Raw genomic sequence first — 21562 nt, forward strand, 5'->3', positions numbered from 1 at the left:
CAAACCGTGAGGGAGCCAGCGCCATCTTGTAATGGCTTTCGCATTCGGCTCCCTACAAGCGACAGTGTATGCACATAAATAACAAATAACTAAATCTTAAAAAAAAAAAAATTATCTAGAAACTCAAGGCTACCTTATAGTATAACACAGGTTCTGATTAGCTAATTTCTAAATATCAAAATCTGACATTTTTGTCTTTTCCTTTTTTATATTAGAAACATAACTATATAGAAAGTCTTCAGAAAAGTTATATTTTATATTTTGAAACAATATATTTTTTTCAATTACTTACCTATATTTATTACTATTACTTACCTTCTGGGGAGGAGGGCTTAGGAATTCATGTTTCTGATCAAAGTACTGAAAATAAAGTTGAAGCTGCTAGTGGCAGAACCGTCTTTTAATCCTAGCACTTGGAAGCAGAGGCAGTTGGATCTCAGAGTTGCAGGCCAGTATGGTCTACATCTGAGCTGTAGGTAGATGCTGGGCTGTGGCACTGGCTATTTTGGGGCCACCCACCATGCAGTACCCATCATGCAGAGGGACAGTCTTGATTGCTGTGGTGCTGGTGGAGACTGGATTTATAGTGGGGTAGTGTTACAGTATCTGCTCAGGTGTGGTTGATTCTCATTAGCCACATTCACCTTGTGCCTGCTTGTGGTTTGGTCTAAAAGGAGCTACTGTTTTCTTTTACAGGGATGCATTCTGAATCATTCTTGCATTTGGAAATCCAAGTAATCTTGTCACATGTTCATTTTAATTTTTATTTCTGTGTACATGTTTTCTTACAGCTTCTCCACATTTAACAACAGTGATGCTGCTGCTGTAATAAAACCTTCATAATTTCCTTTCTTCCTTTCCTTCCTCCCTCCCTCCTTTCCTTCCTTCCTCCCTCCCTCCTTCCTCCCTCCTTCCCTCCCTCCCTCCCTCCCTCCCTCCTTTCCTTCCTTCCTCCTTCCCTCCTTCCCTCCCTCCCACCTTCCCTCCCTTCCTCCCTCCCTCCTCCCCTCCCTCCCTCCCTCCTCCCCTCCCTCCCTCCCTCCCTCCTCCCCTCCTTCCCTCCCTCCCTTCCACTTTCATGACAGACTAGCTAGCCTTGGACTCTTTCTATCTCTGTAGCTGAGGAGGGTCTTACATTTGTGACTCTCTGCCTCCACCTGCCATGCGCTGGATTCGAGGCCTGCACCAACACTCAGAGACTGTGCAGTGCTGGAGAGCCTACTGCTTCTTATGTGCTGGACAAGCAGTTTTCCAGCTAAGTTCCATGCCAAGCCCGAGCAGTTTTCTTTAATAACAATTTCAGATATATTTCTAGCAGTAGGACTGTACTGTGAAAAAGCATCAACATTCTCTTTTATTTAGAATTAAATTGCTGAATGATTTCTGAAAGACTCATACCAAGCTGGCTGTGTGGAAAGAGCTGGCTGACTACTCAGTAACCATCATGTTGGAACTTTAGTTAACATTTCTTTTCTCAGTGTCACAATTGACCTGACAGTAGTGCATTATTTCACCTCATACTTCCATGAGGACTGATGAGGTCTTTTCTGTTGAGTATTTAGAGCTCAGCAGGGTCTATAGAGATGGCTCAGCAGTTAAGAGCATAGATCTTCCAGAGGACCTGGGTTCATTCCCAGCACTCATGTAGTGGCTCACAACCGTATGTAGCTCTAGTTCCAGGGTACCTGTCACTGTTGGCCTCCATGGGTATTTCATTCATGTGGTAAACAGACATACCTTCAGGCAAACACTTATATACTATCAAAAAAACCTTTAAATGTTTAGAACACAGCTTGAAAAATATGTATAAAGTGCCTTTCATCTTCTGAGAGTATAAAAACAGAGGACTAGATGGTTAATTACTAAACCAAACATCATATAGTCAATGATGATAACAATTGGAACTGTCCAGAAATTGATATAACGAGCTTTTTTTAGGGTTGATGCAAATTTAAACTCGTCAGTGTGCATAAAGAAATAGATGTGCTTGAAGACTGGGTTAAAGTTTTCTCTCACGGCCAGTAAAAACGTCAAGCACACGGTACTTTAAAACCTCTTGAGATGGAGCTGGGTACCGTGGTCCATGTCGGTAGTGTTAGCTGCTCTGGAAGCAGGGAGGAAAATCAGCTGGAGCCAGGCATTCACAGCCAACTTAAGGCACGTGGTTAACTTTTTCCTAAAAAGCTTAAAAATGTATATTTTGAATTTTATTTGTTGTGTCACTAAGTTAGGCATTTTTTTGTTGTGCTGTTAGAGAAATGGGACGTCGGTCTTCAGACACTGAGGAAGACAGCAGAAGCAAGAGGAGAAAGAAGCATCGGAGGCGCTCATCTTCAAGCAGCTCTTCAGACAGCAGGACGTACAGCCGCAAGAAGGGCGGGAGGAGGCCAAGGTCCGAGTCCAGATCCTGGTCTAGAGACCGCCAGCCTCGCTCGCATTCTTATGAGAGAAGGTTAATGCTCTTAGTTTGTTCTCTTGTCTGGATAGTATCGTCGTTGTTACCATTTTAACTTTTTATTGATTCCTTGTGAATTTCACACCCTGCACCCTAGTCCCTCTCAGCTCCCTGTCCCTTCATATCTGTCCTCTAGCCTTGCAACCTCTCCCCCAAAAGCAAATAGAAAAATAAGAGTGCAAATAAAATAAACAGTCCCCCTCCAAAAAAAAAAAAAAAAAAAACAAACAAACAAAAAAAAAAAAACAAAAAAACCCTCAGAAATCTTGTCATGGAAGTTGTAGTGTGTCACCGTGTCACACAGTACACTCTGTAGACATTCACTGCAATGAGTCACTGGTCTCTGCTCCACTATCAATACTGGATCCTCCCCAGGACTCCTCTTGGCTATCCTGTTGTTCCCTGTGTCATGGAGATCCTGCAGCTTTGGATCTGCAAGAGTGGCCCCTTCACATGCTCTGACAGTTTATAGATAGGCAGATGCTGGCATGGGCCAACTCAGAGCCCTGGACCTGGGCCTGAGTGGTAGCTGAGTGAGTCAGCCTGCCAGTTCTCCCACACCCACACCACCAGGGCCAGCTCTCCAGCATTTCCCAGGCTAGCTCACCCAGTGTCAAAGCTGGCAAGGCACAGGGCCATCTCTCCTCTCATGGCCTCAGGGCCAGCTCACTCATGCCTTTACCACTAGGACCAGCTCACTATTAAACAGTAGTGAAAGTAATGTTTGTGAGAAGCTGTTGATTTTTGTATTTTAATTTTGTTGGTTCAAATAATTTTTAGTAGTTAAGTACTTAGGTTCCAAACCCACTGTTTTTTTCTTTTTCTTCTAAACAGGCCTAGTGTTTGCATTTGTAGGCAAGTGCATAGAGATTGGATTAGTTCTTGCATTATCTGAGGATATTTGGAAAGATTAGATACTACTGTGACCTATAATGTCTAGTTGCTAGTCCAACTGTGCATCATCCGTCTGGCTGTTGGAGGTCAATAATCATTTATTTATTCTATTTTTATTGAGGAAAGAGTGAAACACGAGAATGAGACAAATTTCGATTTCTCTTTAATGCTTACAACTAAAACTTTTATTGCAGCGATGCTTGATCATGGTTTGTTTCAGACGCAGGCGCAGGTCAAGCAGCAGCTCTTCTTATGGCTCCAGAAGAAAAAGAAGTTGCAGTCGTTCCAGGGGCCGAGGGAAATCCTATAGAGGTCAGAGGTCTCGGTCAAAAAGCAGAACAAGAAGGTATGCACAGTACTTATGCCGTGTCCCCTCTCCTCCCAGAACAGCAGGAGCTTATTTTCCCGGGTTCTACAGTTTTGACTGGCTTCAGATGGAGGCTCTTTTCTCACTGGACACAGCTCATGCGGTTGCCATTATCTCATGGGCCTATAGGGACTGGGTTGTTTGTGTAACTTCTCTCATGTCTCTTCTGTTTGTCTCTGGCTGTGGCTTCTCATTCTCTGGATGATGGTGGATGTACTTGAAGAGGGGAAAACAGGAGCTGCAAACTCTCTAGGTTTGAACTAATATGCTATGCTATGGACTGAGCATTTATGTCTTCAAAATTTGTTGATGTTTCTACCCCTGTTCTGTGTGTTTGTAGGTAAGGCTTTTATAAAGTAATGAAGGTTTACATGAGGTTAGTTTGGGGGTCTCTACCTGATAATGCTCTTGGCCCTATAAGAGGAGGAAGTAGGGCTGGAGAGATGGCTCAGCAGCTAAAAGTGTAGTTTATAACGACTTATAATCCCAGCACTGAGATACATGCATATATGTGGCATATACATATACAGACACATATACTTAAATAAAGATAAAAAAAAAAAACAAAACAAAAGGAAAAGGAAGAGAGATCTTTCTATTTCTGCTCAGAGGGTGTCATGAGAGAGCACCGGGAAAAGGCTGCCATTTATAAGGCAGAAAAGAGTTCTCCCAGGCAGCCAAACTGTCCGGCACGTTGATCTTGAATTTACAGTCTAAAACCCAAGACAGTGAACTTGTCTATACTGTGTGCTCTGCTGTGGGAACCTGAGCAGACTAGCCTGTGGTGTATCGCTCCTGCATTTCCAGCTTTGCCTAGAGGGCAGTGTAGGGTTAGTGTGAGGAGCTGGACATCCTGAACAGCAGTAGAAGACAGGCATCAGGAGGGTAGGACAAGTATTGAGGGGACTGAGAAAGAAGGGGTGTCGAAGTTCTTAGACACTGAGAGTCAGTAGACAGAAGAGTATGGGGGCAAATGAAGGAATAACTGTTTTAAAGATGGCTTCTTGTCTCTGCTTACCTCTGTATAGTTTAGGATCTAACTTGGGACATAAATTTCATTGCATATGAAGCTTAATGGCAATAAAGTCTACATGTTTAGCTTTTCTGGATTTTTGTTTTTTAACATTGGCCACCTCTGCTTTTTATTTATTCCATATACAAACTACTCTGTATGATAAACTATTGTTTTCTGTTCGTGCTCCAAACTTCCAAGGGTTGCTTTTGGGTTTTTTTTTTTTTTTTTGCCATCATCTCTGCTTGGAAATTTTTCTTTTTTATCCTGTTTTTTATTGGATATTCTGTATATTTACATATCAAATGTTATCCCCTCACCCCCACTAGTCCCAGCCCCCTTCTCACACCCCTTGTCTCCATGAAGGTGCTCCCTCTCCCAGCCACCTCCTCCCACCTCAGTGCCTTGGCATTCCCCTACACTGGGAAAATGTGCCTTCACTGGACCAAAGGCCTCTCCTCCCATTGATGCCAGACACTGCCGTCCTGTCCTCTGCTGCAGGTGCACATGGAGCATTGGGTCTCTTCATGCCTGTTCATTGGTTGGTGTTTCAGTCCCTGGGAGCTGTCGAAGGTTTGGTTGGTTCATAATGTTGTCCTGCCCATTGGGTTGCAAACTCTTTCAGCTCCTTCAGTCCTTTTCTCTAGCTCCTTCATTTGGGTCGCCATGTTTTAGTCCAATAGTTAGTTGCAAGCATCCTCAGCTGTATCTGTATGACTCTGGCAGAGCCCCTAAGGAAGCATTCATATCTGGCTCCTGCCAGTAAGCACTTCTTGGCACAAGTAATGGTGATTGGGTTTGGTAGCTGCATATGGGGTGGATCCCTAGATGAGACAGTCTCTGGATGATCTTCAAGCCCTGCTCCTCTATTTGTTCCTGTATTTCCTCCCATAAGTGTTTTGTTCTCTCTTCTAAGAAAGACTGAGGCATCCGCATTCTGGCCTTCCTTCTCTTTGAGCTTCCTAAGGTCTGTGAATTGTTTCATGGGTATTCCAAGCTTTTTGGGCTAGCATCTGCTTCTCGATGAGTGCATACCATGAGTGTTCCTTTGTGACTGGGTTACCTCACTCAGGGTGATAGCTTCTAGTTCCATCCATTTGCCTAGGAATTTCATGAAGTCATTGTTTATAATAGCTGAATAGTACTCCATTGTGTAAATGTACCACAATGTCTGTATCCATTCGTCTGTTGAAGGACATCTGGGTTCTTTCCAGTTACTGGTATTATAAAAAAGGCTGCTATGAATATGGTGGAACATGTGTCCTTGTTAGATGTTAAAGCATCTTTTGGGTATACACCCAGAAGTGGAATAGCTGGGTCCTCAGGTAGTACTATGTCCAATTTTCTGAGGAACCTTCAGACTGATTACCAGAGTAGTTGTATCAACTTGTTTCTTGCAACTCTGTAATGTTGGCTTTATATAGCCCATAATTATTTTTCTTTAAAAATCTTTTATACATTTTTATCTTTTCTTGCCAGGTCAAACTTAGCTTATCCTTTTTTTTTGAATATCACATGTAGTTTCTGATTTCTAAGAATTATGAATATTGTGACCTAGGTTTTAATTAAAAGTCACTGGCATGTTTCTTGGTCTTATATCTAGGTAATGTTCTTGCAGTCATGGAAACTTTAGGCATATTTTAATTTTAAGTAGGGATATTTTCTCCTTTCTTTTACCTGTTTTTTTTCCAGCGATTACCCAATTACGTTTTATATGAATATAAATTTTCTATTAACTCACCTAGTTTATACTATAAAGGCTTGGTGTTACTTTTAGTCAGATTTCATCAAATTTATTTATTTATTTATTTATTTATTTTTAAAGATTTATTTATGTTTATTTATATTATACTGTAGCTGTCTTCAGACACACCAGAAGAGGACATCAGATCTCATTACAGATGGTTGTGAGCCATCATGTGGTTGCTGGGATTTGAACTCAGGAAGAGCAGTCAGTGCTCTTAACCTCTGAGCCATCTCTCCTGCCCTCATCAAATTTATAAGGACAGTAGACACCTTTTGTCATGCTATTTATTTTAGAGTAGACTCTAGGTTTTATTTAATTTTTATTAGGAATGTTTTTTTCATAACATTTTGCTCATTTCTTGCTAAATTCATCCCAAAGTAGTTTAACTTCTTACTGTCATTATAGATAGAATTTTCTGTACATAGGATACATAACTACTTGTTATTTTCATGTATGAAACCTGTGGAACTCATGTTAATCTTGTGTACTTTGCTACCCAGTCCTTTTATTGTGCTAGTTCATGTGTGCATTTCTATGGTTCATCTACAAATGCACGTAGTTTTGCCTTTTAATTCTTTTTTTTCTTAATTGATATTCTCTGTATTTATATTAACTGCTTTCCCCCCACTATCATACCCTCTTCCCTTGCTTCCATGAAGGTGTTCACTCTTCCAGTCATCTTTTCCCACCTCAGTGCCTTGGCATTACCCTACACTGGGAGAATGAGCCTTCACTGGACCAAAGGCCTCTCCTCCCATTGATGCCAGACAATGTTATCTGCTAAATATACAACTAGATCCTTGGGTGTCTCCATGTGTACTCATTGGTTGGTGTTTTAGTCCCTGGGAGCTCTGAAGGGTTTGGTTAGTTGATAATTTTGTTCTTTCCATGAGGTTGCAAATCCTTTTAGCTCCTTCAGTTCTTTCTCTAGCTCCTTCGTTGGGGTTCCTGTGTTCAGTCGATGGTTAGCTGCAAGCATCCTCCTCTGTATCTGTATGGATCTGGCTGAGTCTCTAAGGAGACATTTATATCTGGTTCCTGCCAGTCAGCACTTATTGGCATCAGCATTAGTGACTGGGTTTGGTGGCTGCATATGGGGTGGACCCCCAGGTTAGGTAGTCTCTGGATTATCTTTTCTTTAATCCCTGCTCCTCAAATTTGTGTATTTTCTCCCATGAGTGTTTTGTTCTCTCTTCTAAGAAGGACTGAAGAATCTACATTCTGATCTTCCTTCTTTTTGAGCTTCAAAAGGCCTGTGAATTGTGTCTTGAGTATCCAGAGATCGTTTTTTGGGTTAGTATCTGCTTATCAGTGAGTGAATACCATGTGTGTTCTTCTGCGACTGGGTTACCTCACTCAGAATAATTTCTAGTTCCATTCATTGACCTAAGAATTTTATTAAGTCATTGTTTTTAATATCTAAGTAGTACTTCATGTAAATGTACCACATTTTCTGTATTCATTCCTCTGTTGAAGGACATCTGGGTCCTTTCCAGCTTCTGGCTATTACAAATAAGGCTGCTATGAACATGGTGGAGCATGTGTCCTTGTGATATGTTGGAGCATCTTTGGGGAATATGACCAGGAGTGGTATAGCTAGGTCCTTCTGACTGTTTCCAGAGTGGTTGTACCAGTTTGCAATCCTACCAACAGTGGAGGAATGTTCCTGTTTTTCCACATCCTCCCCAGCATCTGCTGTCACCTGAATTTTTGATCTTAGTCATTCTGACTGCTTTAAAGTAGAATGCCAGGGTTGTTTTGATTTGCTTTTCCCTGATGACTAGGGATGTTGAGCACTTCTTTAGGAGCTTCTCACCCATTAGATAATCCCCAGTTGAAAATTCTTTGTTTAGCTCTGTACCTCATTTTTTAATAGGATTGTCTAGAGTCTAACTTCTTGAGTTCTTTGTATATATTGGATATTACCTCTCTGTCAGATGTAGGATTAGTAAAGATCTTTTCCCACTCTATTGCCATTTTGTCCCCTTGACAGTGTCCTTTGCCGTATAGAAACTTTGCAATTTTATGAGGTCCCATTTGTCCATTCCTGATCTTAGATCAAAAGCCATTGGTGTGTTTTGTTCAGTAAATTTTCCCCTGTGCCTATGTGTTCTAAGCTCTTCCCCACTTTCTGTTCTAATAGTTTCAGTGTACCTGGTTTTATGTGGAGGTCTTTGAACCACTTGATCTTCAGCATCCTACAAGGAGATAAGAATGGATTGATTTACAATCTTATGCGTGCTAACTGCCAGTTGAACCAGCACCATTTGTTAAAGAGGCTGCCCTTTTATCATTGAATGTTTTAGGCTCCTTTGTCAAAGTTCAAGTGACCAGAGGTTTGTAGGTTCATTACTGGGTGTTCAATTCTATTCCATTGATCAACCTGCCTGTCTCTGTACCAATACCATGCGGTTTTTATCACCATTGATCTATAATACAGCTTGCATGGTGATTCCTCTAGCAGTTCTTTTATTGGTGAGAAGAGTTTTTGCTGTCCTGGGTCTTTTGTTATTTTAAATGATTTTGCAAATTGCCTTTTCTAAGACCATGGAGAATTGAGTTGAGATTTTGATGGGGATTGCATTGAATCTGTCGATTGCTTTTGACAAGATGGCCATTTTTCTTATATTAATCCTGCCAATCCATGCATATGGTAAATCTTTTCATCTTTGAAGATCTTCAGTTTCTTTCTTCAGAAACTTGAAGTTCTTGTCATACAGATTTTTCACTTGCTTGGTTTGGGTCATACCCAGGTATTTTATTTGTAATTATTGTGAAGGCTGTCTTTTCCCTAATTTCTTTCTCAGCCTGTTTATTCTTTGAGTAGAGGAAGGCTACTGATTTGTTTGAGTTAATTTTATATCCAGCCACTTTGCTGATGTTGTTTATCAGCTGTAGGAGTTCTCTGGTGGAGTTTTTGGGGTCGCTTAAGTACACTATGATGTCATCTGCCAATAGTGATGTTTTTACTTCTTCCTTTTCAATTTCTATCCCTTTGGTTTCCTTTTGCTGTCTAATTGCTCTGGCTAGAACTTCCAGTACTATATTGAATAGGTAGGGAGAAAGTCTGTAGTCTTGTTTAGCCTCTGATTTTAGTGGAATTGCTTCAAGTTCTCACCATTTAGTTTGATGTTGGCTACCGGTTTGCTTATATTGCTTTTACTGTGTTCAGGTATGGACCTTGAATTTCTGATCTTTCAAGACTTTTAACATGAAGGGTTATTGAATTGTGTCAAATGTTTTCTCGGCATCTAATGAGGTGACCATGTGTTTGTTTTTGTTTTTGTTTTTTTAGTTTGTTTATATAGTGAATTACTTTGATGGATTTCTGTGTATTGAACCATCCCTGCATCCCTGGGATGAAGCCTACTTGATCATGGTTAATGATCATTTTGATGTGTTCTTGGGTTCAGTTTGTAAGAATTTAATTGTGTATTTTTTGCATTGATGTTCATGATTGAAATTGATCAGATGTTCTCTTTCTTTGTAGGGTCTTTGTGTGGTTTGGGAATGAGTGTAATTGTGGCTTCGAAGAATGAGTTGAGTAGTGTTCCCTCTTTCTATTTTGTGGGATAGTTTGGAGAGTATTGGTATTAAGTCTTCTATGAAAGTCTGATAGAATTCTGCCTTAAACCCATCTAAGTTTTTTGGTTGGGAGATGTTTGATGACTGCTTCTATTTCTTTAGGGGTTATGAAACTGTTTAGATGATTTTATCTAATCTTGCTTTTTAACTTTGGTACCTGGAATCTGTCTAAAAAAATGTTCATATCCTCTAGATTTTCTAGGTTTTGTTGAGTAGGCTTTTTAGTAGTATCTGATTATTTCTTAAACTTTCTCAGTTTCTGGTATTATGTCTCCCCTTTCATGTCTGATTTTTTAAATTTCAATACCCTTTCTGTGCCCTCTAGTTATTCTGGTTAAGGGTTTATTGATCTTGTTGATTTTTCTCAAAGAACCAGCTCCTGGTTTTGTTGATTCTTTGTATAGTTCTTTTTGTTTCTACTTAGTTGATTTCAGCTCTGAGTTTGATTATTTCCTGCCGTCTATTCCTTTTGGGTGTATCTGTTTCTTTTTGTTCTAGAGCTTTCAGCTGTGCTGTCAAGCTTCTAGTGTATATTCTATCCAATTTATTTTTGCAGGTGCTGAGCACTATGAGTTTTCCTCTTAGCACTGCTTTCAGTATCTCCCATAAGTTTGGGTTTGTTGTGCTTTCAGTTTTATTAAATTCTAAAATGTCTTTAATTTCTTTCTTTATTTCTTTCTTTCAGTAGAGCATTGTTCAGCTTCCATGTGTATGTGGGCTTTTTGTTAATTTTTTTGTTATTGAAGAACAGCCTTAGTCCATGTTGATCTAATAGGATCAATGCGAGTATTTCAGTCTTCTTGTATCTGTCGAGGCCTGCTTTATGACCAACTATGAGGTTAATTTTGGAATAACTGGGTCTTCAGGTAGTACTGTGTCCAATTATCTGAGGAATCGCCAGACTGATATCCAGAGTGGTTGTATCAGCTTATAACCCCACCAACAGTGGAGGAGTGTTCCTCTTTCTCTGCATCCTTGTCAGCATCTGCTGTCATCTGAGTTTTTGATCTTGGCCAATCTGACTGGTGTGAGGTGGAATCTCAGGGTTGTTTTGATTTGCATTTCCCTGATGACTAGGGATGTTGAGCATCCCCTTAGGTGCTTTTCAGCCATTTGATATTCCTCAGTTGAGAATTCTTTGTTTAGCTCTTTACCCCATTTTTTAATAGGATTGTTTGATTCTCTGGAGTCTAACTTCTTAAATTCTTTGTATATATTGAATATTAGCCCTCTATCAGATGTAGGATTAGTAAAGATCTTTTCCCATTCTGTTGGCTGCCTTTTTCTTTTCTTGACAGTGTCCTTAGTCTTATAGAGACTTTGCAATCTCATTAAGTCCCATTTCTCGATCTTTGGTCTTAGAGCAAAAGCCATTGGTGTTCTGTTCAGGAAAATTTCCCCTGTGCCTATGTGTTCTAAGCTTTCCCCCACTTTCTGTTCTAATAGTATCAGTGTACCTGGTTTAATGTGGAGATTTTGATCCACTTGCACTTGAGCTTTGTACAAGGAGATAAAAAAGGATCTATTTTTATTCTTCTGCACGCTGAGTGCCAGTTGAGTCAACACCATTTGTTGAAGAGGCTGTCCTTTTTCCATTGAATGTTTTCAGCTCCTTTGTCAAAAATCAAGTGACTATATGTGTGAGAGTTCATTTCTGGTTCTTCTGTTCCATTGATCTACCTGCCTGTCTTTGTACCTATAACAATTTTTAACACAATTGCTTTGTAATATAGCTTGAGGTCAGGGATGGTGATTTCTGCAACAGTTTTCTTGTTGTTGAGGATAGATTTCGCTATTCTAGGTTTTTTGTTATTCCAGATGAATTTACAAATTGCTCTTTCTAACTCCATGAAGAATTGGAATTTTGATGGGAATTGCATTGAATCTGTAGATTTCTTTTGGTAAGATGGCCATTTATACAATGTTGATTCTTCCAATCCATAAGCATGGGAGATCTTCCCATTTTCTGAGATCTTCCTCGATTTCCTTCTTCAGAGATTTGAAGTTCTTGTTATACAGTTCCTTCACTTGCCTAATTAGGGTCACACCAAGGTATTTCATATTGTTTGTGACTATTGTGAAGGGTATCTTTTCCCTCATTTATTTCTCAGCATATTTGTCCTTTGAGTAGAGGAAGGCTACTGATTTGTTTGAGTTAGTTTTATATCCAGCCACTTTGCTGAAGTTGTTTATTAGCTATAAAAGTTCTCTGGTGGAATTTTTGGGGGTACTTAAGTATACTATCATGTCATCTGCAAATAGTGATGTTTTTACTTCTTCCTTTCTGATTTGTATCCCTTTGATTTCCTTTTGCTGTCTAATTGCTCCAGCCAGGACTTTGAGAACTATATTGAATAGGTAGGGGAAGAGTGGGTAGCCTTGTCTAGTCCCTGATTTTAGTGGGATTGCTTCAAGTTTTTCACTGTTAAGTTTGATGTTGGCTATTGGTTTGCTGTATATTGCTTTTATTATGTTTAGGTATGGGCCTTGGATTCCTGCTCTTTCCAAGACTTTTAACATGAAGGGGTGTTGAATTTTGTCAAATGCTGTCTCAGCATCTAGTGAGATGACCGTGTGGTTTTTTTTGTTTTTTTTTTTTTTTTGAGTTTGTTTATATGGTAAATTACGTTGATAGATTTCTGTATATTAAACCATCCCTGCATCCTAGGGATGAAGCCTACTTGATAATGGTGAATGATCGTTTTGAAATGTTCTTGGATTTGGTTTGCAAGAATTTTATTGAGTATTTTTACCCCAAAGATGTTCCAGCATATAGTAAAGACACATGCTCCACCATGTTCCTAGCAGCCTTATTTATAATACCTAGAAGCTGGAAAGAATGCCCTTCTATTGATGAATGGATACAGAAATTGTGGTATATTTACACAATGGTGTACTACTCAGCTATTAGAAGCAATGAATTTATGAATTTCCTAGGAAAATGAATGCATCTAGAGAATATCATCCTGAGTGAGGTAACTCAGTCACCAAAGAACAGACATAATATGCAGTCACTGATAATTGGATATTAGTCCCAGAAAGCTCTGAACACCCAGCTGTCCTCGGATCTCTTCCCGTAGGGTGTGATTCCTGTTGTTAGCGGGCTGATTCTGTCTTTTAATTCTTAGCCTTTCATTTTCTTTGTCCCCTCTTATTGTATTGCTTTTAATTTTTAGGATCATTAATTTCTTAGCATTTGAAATGATAGACATTTTTTTTTCTGTGATTTTACTCAAACAAATGTTTTGTATTTCTTCTGTCTCTTGGGTTAGCTTAGCATATGTATTTTTCTGTTTTAAGAGCAGGCCCATCACCTTCTTCCCCCTCCAGAAATGGGTGCTGAGTGTTGAATTGTCTTGAAGCCTTTCATCCAGAGTAGAAATGACAGCCACCTTTAGATTTTTAAGGAACAGTGTTGCATTTTGGTGTGAATCTCAGTAGATCTATATTTGTTATTTTCTTGGTGTGGTATGAACTCCTCTTCTCTAATTTTTAAACTTTATACACTTACATTGATATTTTTATGTGATATTGCTTCTTTGTTCTGCCTTAATTAAATAATTATCTACATTTTTAGATAATTCCCTTGCTTCACAAAGAGAACTCAAAATTTCCCACTTCATTTTCAATGCCCAGGAACAATTTGGGTTAGGGGATTGTGCTTTTTGAAGGTTTGATATATTCAGGAAACTCTCTGGGCTCAGTGCCATATATAGTAACTTTCTTGATTTCTTTAACAGAATTTGTACACCTTGAATATTCCTTTCCTTTGACTTGCTTTGATAAATGTCTTTGTCTAGTATATATTCCATTTTCTGTGGATGTTAAATAAGTGCCTAGAGGTCTTCAATGTGCCCTCAGTGACTCCAGGCTTTTCCATTACTTCAGTGCTTAGTCAGTCCTCTTGTCCTTCAGTAATTTATTATTACAACTGTTTTTTAATTCAAATTATCTGACAAATTACCTACATTTAAGAGGGAAAAAATGTGGGCTGGAGAGTCAGCTCTGTTGTTAAGAGCAGTGTGTGCTCTTCCGGAGGTCCTGAGTTCAGTCCTCAGCAACCACATGGTGGCTCACAACATCTGTAATAATCTGATGCCCTCTTCTTGGTTGCAGGTGTACATGCAGATGGTGCACTCATTCGGAAAATAAATAAATACATCTAAAATAATAGTAAAATTAAAAATGCCACCGTGGCCAGCTAGTACACGCCTGTAATCTATAATCCCAGAACAAAAGCGGCAGAGGTAGGAGAGTCCTGCTGAGCTGCATCAAGTTTGAAAGAGACCTGGGGGAGTGGGGGCTGCACAAGAGCAAACAAGCAGATAAAGGGTAGACTTTCGTGTTTTCTAGGTTATCTTCTCTATTCTCATTTCCTATTCTAAATCATTACTTATTATTGCTTCATGTGCATTGATGTTTTGCCTGCATGTATATCTGTCAGATTTTGAAGTTATAGACAGTTATGAGCTGCCATGTAGGTACTAGGAGTTGATCCTGGTCCTCTGTAAGAACAGACAGTGCTCCTAACCACTGAATTATCTCTCTAGTCTCTTCTGTATTTTATTTATTTGTTTTATAATTAAAAATACACTTGTGTGTGTGTGTGTCTGTGTGTGTGTGTGTGTGTGTGTGTATGTATACATGTAGGCATGTTCAATCTATAGTGTGAATCAATTTGTAGAGATGAGAGAACTGCTTCATTTTACTTTCTGGATCCCAAGGACTGAGTGCAGGCGTGGCAGTAAGCACCTTCACCCACTGAACCACTTTCCTAGCCCTAGCGAGCTGGGAATTAATTTATATTTGCATGTATATCTTCTGTTGATAAAAGTGTTTCATGCAGGCCAGGTGTAGCCGCACACGCCTTTAATTCCAGCACTCAGGGGGCAGATCTATGAGTTTGAGACCAGCCTGCTCTACAAAGTGAGTTGCAGGATGGCCAGGGCTACACAGAGAAACCTTACCTCAGAAAATAACAGCAGCAACAACAAGAAAACAAAACCCAAAAACAGAAAAGTGTTTACAGCTACAAATTTTCTTGAAATTTCTGCTTAAGTATATTCAGTGAACTTTTTTTTCCTCCAAAATATTAAAATTTCCAGATGTATAACAAAGTTGATGTAATTTTATATTGAATCCTCTTATTCAGTACCTAGACATTTCCATTAAATTTCTACTTGATTTATCATGTACCTACTCATTTCTTCTCTGTATTAATTCATCCTAAAGTTTCCTCTGTTGTTCCAGATATGTGTATATATTCATTTTAAATATTTTAGAATCAAATCTTAGAGTATTTCACAAATTTTTCTTTTGAAAAAATACTTTAAACCTTTTTATTTTGTGGTAAAATTCATAATTTTACAGTGTACAGTTTTAAGTATACATTTGTTGAACTTGACAAATGCATTTAACTTTCAAAATAATAGACCAGATAGCTCACTTATAACTTTTCTTAATTCCTGCTTTTAACTGAATGGGAAGCACAGTTTTGGTTTCTTTTTTAATAGATTAATTTCATATGCCTGCAGTCATGTACCATGTATGTTTTGTTAAGGCTTTTTGCTAACCATAATACTTTTGAGATTTATTGTATGTATGTTGATCATCATGCCTTTTGATTGATGGACAGTATTCTGTAGTATGAATCTTACTACATTGTATTGGAGAATTTTGTTTAAAATTATATAGTCATAATATTTTGCATATTCCCTCTTCTTAATGCTTTCATTCTTATATTAGTACTTGTTACTTTTTACTGCTGAATGGTAAATACATCATGGTTTATTTTATGCATATACTCATACATACATATTTATATATACTATACTAAAAGTTCTATTCATTACTGGAAATGGAGCATTAAAATCTCTGACAGGCTGGCAAGATAAGATGCCTTAACTGGTGAAGGTTAACTGTCCAGTGTGCTGTCAGACCTGAGGACCTGAACTGGATCCCTGAGACCCACGGGTAGAAGGAGAACACCAAGTTCTTCCAATTATCTGCTGACCTCCACATGTGTACCATGATATGTACATGCCCAAACATGCTCATGCAAAATCAGCAAGTAACACTGTACTAAAATCTCCTCCTATTATTATTACTAGTATCTTCCATGTCATCTTTGTGGATATTTGCTTCATATATTTGTGTGCTGTGATGTTTGTTGCATATGTGCTTAAAACTGTTCTGCCTTCCTGCTGACTGGATGACTTCCTGTAACTACCCTTTCCTCTTGTGACAGTTGTTGGCGTATAGTCTGTATTGTTTGCTCTAAGTTTTGCCACTTCTATTCTCTTTGGTTACCATGTATATTGACTATATTTCCATTCTTTGTTCAATGTATGTCTTTATAGCTAAGGCTTGTCTCCTTATTTTATTGATTAAATTTGTTCTCTGGCAACTTCATACTTGTATAGACTGCACTCTGTTTCTTCTTACTCCTCCTTCTGTTCTCTCCTTTCTACTCCTGTCATCATTCCCTCCTTCTTCCAAGGCAAAGTCACATTTCTATATTCACATCTTGTTTTCTGACCCCTTGATTTTAATCAGGATTATTTTTGTGGCTAGGGGTTTGGAACCATCCACTGGAACCTGGTGAGCTTATCACCATGCTGTGTCATGCTATGGAGATAGTGTTTTACAGCCTGTCTTCCTGTGTTCAAACACTCCATTCTCTCTGTTCCCTCTTCTGTGATGTTCCTTGAACTTTAAAGGGTAGTGTAAATACCCTGTTTAGAGCTGACCTTAGGATTGTCATGTATTCTTAGAACTTTGACCAGTTCTGAGTCATCTGAAAAGAGAAGTTTCTGTGACTAAGGCTGTAATAAACATATTTAGAGCTTAGTTTGGTCGTTGGAATGAATATGTCTCCTGTAGGCTTATAAGGAGTGGCACTATTAGTAGGTGTGGCCTTGTTGGAGGAAGTTTGACACTGGCCTTGGGCTTTGAGGTTTCAGATGCTGAAGCCAGGCCCTGTGTTTTTCTCTCTCCCTGCTGCTTCCTGATCCAGATGCAGAACTCTTGGCTTCTTCTCTCGCACCAGGTCTGCCTGTGCCTCACATGCTTCCCACCATGATGACAATGGACTAAACATCTAAAACTGTCAGCCAGACCCAATTAAATGTTGCCTGGGTCTGGAGTCTTGCCACAGCAATAGAGCATTATGACAAGTTCCATTCCAATTTATCTAAAAATCAGTAGTGAGCTCCCTCATTCCCCTATGGTTTCCATAACCATGGGTTTTTCACCATGTTCTTACTGTTGTAAGGCATGTGTCTTTATTATTATTATTATTATTTACTTTTATTTTTATACTTAAAATTTTATTACTTCTTCCCCTGTCTCCACAAGGATGTCCCCACCCCACCCATCCCAAAAGATACCTAAACTCCTGGGGCCTCTAGTCTCTTGAGGGTTAGGTGCATCTTCTCTGTGTGAACCCAGACCCGAGAGTCCTCTGTTGTATATGTGTTGTGGGAGGCTTATGTCTTATAGGCAGCAGTTAGTTTCATACTGTTTTGTTAATTCACCCAGTTATACTATGGTTTTATTTTTTATTCGTTTGCTTGTTTGGAGAGATTTAACATCCTTATATTTAAAGTACTTACAGGGGTGAGGGATATAGCTCAGTTGGTAGAGAGCTTACCTTACATGTGGAAAGCTATCCCTAGCTTCCCACCACATAAAACTGGGCACACATTTGGTTTTTGGCTTTTTTGTTTGTTTGTTTGTTTGGTTGGTGGTTTTTGCCATCACATAATTTTTACTCAAATAATTGCATTACTTTTTCTTTCCCTTTCTTCCCCCAGCCCCTCCCACTTTCTCTCCCTCCAATCATTCTCTTTTGTTTTTATGATTTTATTGGATATATTTTATTTCCATGTCAACTGTTATCTCCTTTCCTGGATTTCCCTCTATAAACCCCCTATTCCATTCACCTCCACCCCTGCTTCTGTGAGGCAGTTCACTCACCCACCTACCTCCTCTCTCCTTCCCACCCTGACATTCCCCTACACTGCAGTATCAAGCCTTGGCAGGACCAAGGGCTTCTCCTCCTACTGATGCCCAACAAGGCCATCCTCTGCTACATGTGCAGCTGGAGCCATGGGTCCCTCCATGTGTGCTCTTTGGATAGTGTTTTAATCCCTGGGAGCTCTGGTTGGTTGGTATTGTTCTTATGGGGTTACAAACTCCTTCAACTCCTTCAATTCTTCCTCCAACTCCTCCATTAAGGAACCTATTCTCAGTTCAATGGTTGGCTGTGAGCATCTGCCTCTGTATTTCTCAGGCTCTGACAGAGCCTCTCAGGAGACAGCTATATCAGGCTCCTGTCAGTATGCACTTCTTGGCATTAGCAACAGTGTTTGCTCTCCAACCCTTCTCATGGCTCTCCCCCACTCTCAAGTTGATGCCCCCCTTTTCTTTTATTCCCTATCAATTTTTATTAAAAATAAATAGCCAGGACTATACAGAAATACTGTCTCTCAAAAAACCAAAACAAACAAGCAAGGTTCTTTTCTCATAACATATATCCTGATGACACTTTCCCTCCCTTTGCTCATCCCACCCAGTTCCTCTCTACATCACCGCCATCCAGATCCTCTCCCCGTCTGTCCTTCAGTTATGAACAGGCTTCTAGGAGGTAACAAAACAACAGAGTAAAATGAAATAAAATAAAGGAAAACCATGACATCAAAGTTGGACAAGGCAAACCAACAGAAGGAAAAGAGCCCAAGAGCAGGCACACGAATCAGAGACCCACTGGCTCATACACTCAGAGTCCCATGAAAGCACTAAGTTAGAAGCAGTACTATATATGTGGAGGACCTAGTGAAGACCCTTCCAGACCTGTGCAGGTCCTGTGCACGGTACTTCAGTCTCCGAGTTCTTATGAGCTTTGCTCAGTTGATTCAGAAGGCCCTGTTCCTCTTGTGTCCTCCATCCCTTCTGGCTCTTATACTCTTTCCCCTTCCTCTTCAACTGGGTTCCCTGAGCTCTGAGGGGAGGGATTTGGTGGAGACATTCCATTTAGTGTGTTCTAAGGTTTTCTGTGTGCAATGCCTGTCTGTGGGGTCTCAGTTGTTAGAGGAAAAAGCTTCTCTGATGATGGCTGGATAAAGAACTGATCACATTTATCTTTCTGGGTCTGGTTACCTCACTCAGGATGAACTTTCCTAGTTCCATCCATTGGAATGTAAATTTCTTGTCATTTTTTTGAATATTTGAGTAGTATTCCATTGTGTAAATGCACCACACTATTTTTAAATCCTTCTGTTGACATCTGGGTTGTTTCCAGTCTCTGCTATTATGAGCAGAGCAGCAGTGACCATGACTGAGCAAGTGTTCTTGTGCTAGCATGGAGCCTTCTTTGGGTACATGCCCAAGAGTGGTACAGCTGGATCTTGAGGTCGATTGATTCTAGCTTTCTGAAGAACCACCATATTGATTTCCATAATGGCTCTATTAGTTTACACTCCCACAGGTGGGGAAAAAAAAAATAGTGTTCCTCTTGCTCTATATCCTTGACAGTATGAGCTGTCACTTTTTTTTTTTTTTTTTTTTTTTTTGATCTTAGCCATTCTGACAAGTGTAAGATGGAATCTCAAAGTAATTTTGATTCGTATTTTCCTAATGGCTAAGTATGTTGAACATGGCTTTCTATTTCTCAGCTGTTTGAGATTCCTCTTGAGAGTCTCTGTTTAGCTTGTGGGTATACCTTTGTAATCCCAGCCCTTGAGAGGTAGGATTACAAAGGATTAGAATGATTCAAACTATAAAGTGAGGTTAAAGTCAGCCTAGACTATGTGAGACCCTGTCTTTTAACAACAACCAACACCAAAAGCCACACTAAAACAATCAACCAACCAACCAACCAGAAAAACAAACAAACAAGCAAACAAATAATAAAAACAAAAGTAATTATATTGGAAAAAACGCTGTTGCCAATTGGTCAATTCTTTTCTATCATTCTGTGTCTTGCCCTGTTTTGTTCTTTGTCACCTTCCTTTGTATCCAGTTTTGGTACTAATATGCTTTCATTTCTTTCTTATTTGTTTGTTTATTTATTTACTATCTTATGTGAACACACTGTACTGTCTTCACACCAGAAGAGGGTGTCAGATCCCACTGCAGATGGTTGTGAGCCACCATGTGGTTGCTGGGAATTGAACTCAGGAAGAGCAATCCATGCTCTTAATCGTGGAGCTATCTCTCAGATCACCTTTTCTTTCTTTCTTATTCCTATTTGTGTGTCTTCAGTAGGTTCTTTTCTTTAGTTATCATAAAGTGTTTATGAAAATCCTACAGTATTTTAAGCCAAGGCAACCTTAGTTGAATACAAGTGCTTTACTCAAGCATCTCCTTATCTGTTGGAACACAATCCAGGAATGAATGGAGGTGTGAGCATTTTGAGTCCTGTGACCTCAGTTTCTTCAAACAAAATTGTTCTTGGAATGTGTATTTGTGCTCTTTCCAGGTGTAGCAAATAGAGGTGAGTTTGCTTCAGCTGTGTTAAATATGCCTCTGTGAGGTTTTGGTCCATGTTCTTGTGATTGAACACCTTACTTGTGACTCTGTGTGTGTGTGTGTGTGTGTGTGTGTGTGTGTGTGTGTGTGTGTGTCTCCCAGGCTGTCCTCAGAGCTCATTCTGTAGACTAGACTGGCTTCAAATTCAGAGATCTATCTGCCTCTGCCTTCTGGGGTCAAAGCTGTGTGCTGCCACTGCCTGGCTCATGTGACTCCTTTTAACCCTTAGAGTGTAAATTGCCTGATGCTCTGAATAAATTTGGCTCTTGCATGAGAGTTTAGCCTGCCTCATTTTTAGGCTTACTTCTCCCAAGTTCACTCTTTCAACTAAAGTGGTAACCACTTATCTATACCTTATGCTTTGACATCACAGTTTGCATAACAGTGTACATCAGTGTGATTTCATGCTTGCTTCCGTTTTTATGATTTTTGTTATTGAAATTTCTCTAAGACTTAAAAGTGTTTTGTGAAATATAAGGATATAGCTTAGTGGTTTAGCATGCATGAGGCCCTTGATTCCATTTCTAGAATCTGAAAACCAAACAAAACACAAAAATACAAACCACCAACAATATGTTCTGTATCATTCTAGTTTTGTGGTATCATGTAGTGTACATTTTCACGGAGCCTTTTCACGGTGTTCTTATGCTGCTGTCCAGGATTTCTCGTTTGAACTTGCAGGGCACGTTTAATATTTCCTATAAGGCAGACCTAGCAGTGAAAAGCTTCAGATTTTATTTATTTCAGAAACTTTGTCTCTTTTATTTGCATAATACAGTTTTGTGTATTTCAGTGTTTTATCAGATGCTTATTTTCTGTTTTATGTAGAGAAAAATTCTGCTATTATTTTTTCCAAATAAACTTTCTATTTGTTTTTCCCTCTTACTCCCTGGAACTCCCGAAGTACACCTGTTTATTCTGGTACTGATATCTGCTATATGCCTTAAATTTCCTCATTCAGTTTTATTGTGT

The 21562-nt window shown here is 39.4% G+C and overlaps 1 protein-coding gene across 6 annotated transcripts in view; it reads left to right on the plus strand.

Annotated features, from left to right (window-relative positions):
• RSRC1 (arginine and serine rich coiled-coil 1) overlaps window positions 1-21562 on the plus strand; it is a 326235-nt gene that overhangs the window by 10918 nt on the left and 293755 nt on the right. For 3 of the 6 annotated variants that reach the window (XM_080916538.1, XM_080916541.1, XM_080916540.1), the window contains exons 2-3: window positions 2257-2452; window positions 3570-3695. In XM_080916538.1, the coding sequence (XP_080772664.1) occupies window positions 2259-2452; window positions 3570-3695 (320 nt within the window). In that variant the 5' untranslated portion in view covers window positions 2257-2258. Of the gene's footprint in view, window positions 1-2254; window positions 2453-3569; window positions 3696-21562 lie in introns of all 6 variants that reach the window. The other 3 variants (XM_080916537.1, XM_080916539.1, XM_080916542.1) reach the window with 2 other exon arrangements.

The sequence above is a fragment of the Micromys minutus genome, assembly GCF_963924665.1.
Source record: "Micromys minutus genome assembly, chromosome: 4".
NCBI lineage: Eukaryota > Metazoa > Chordata > Mammalia > Rodentia > Muridae > Micromys > Micromys minutus.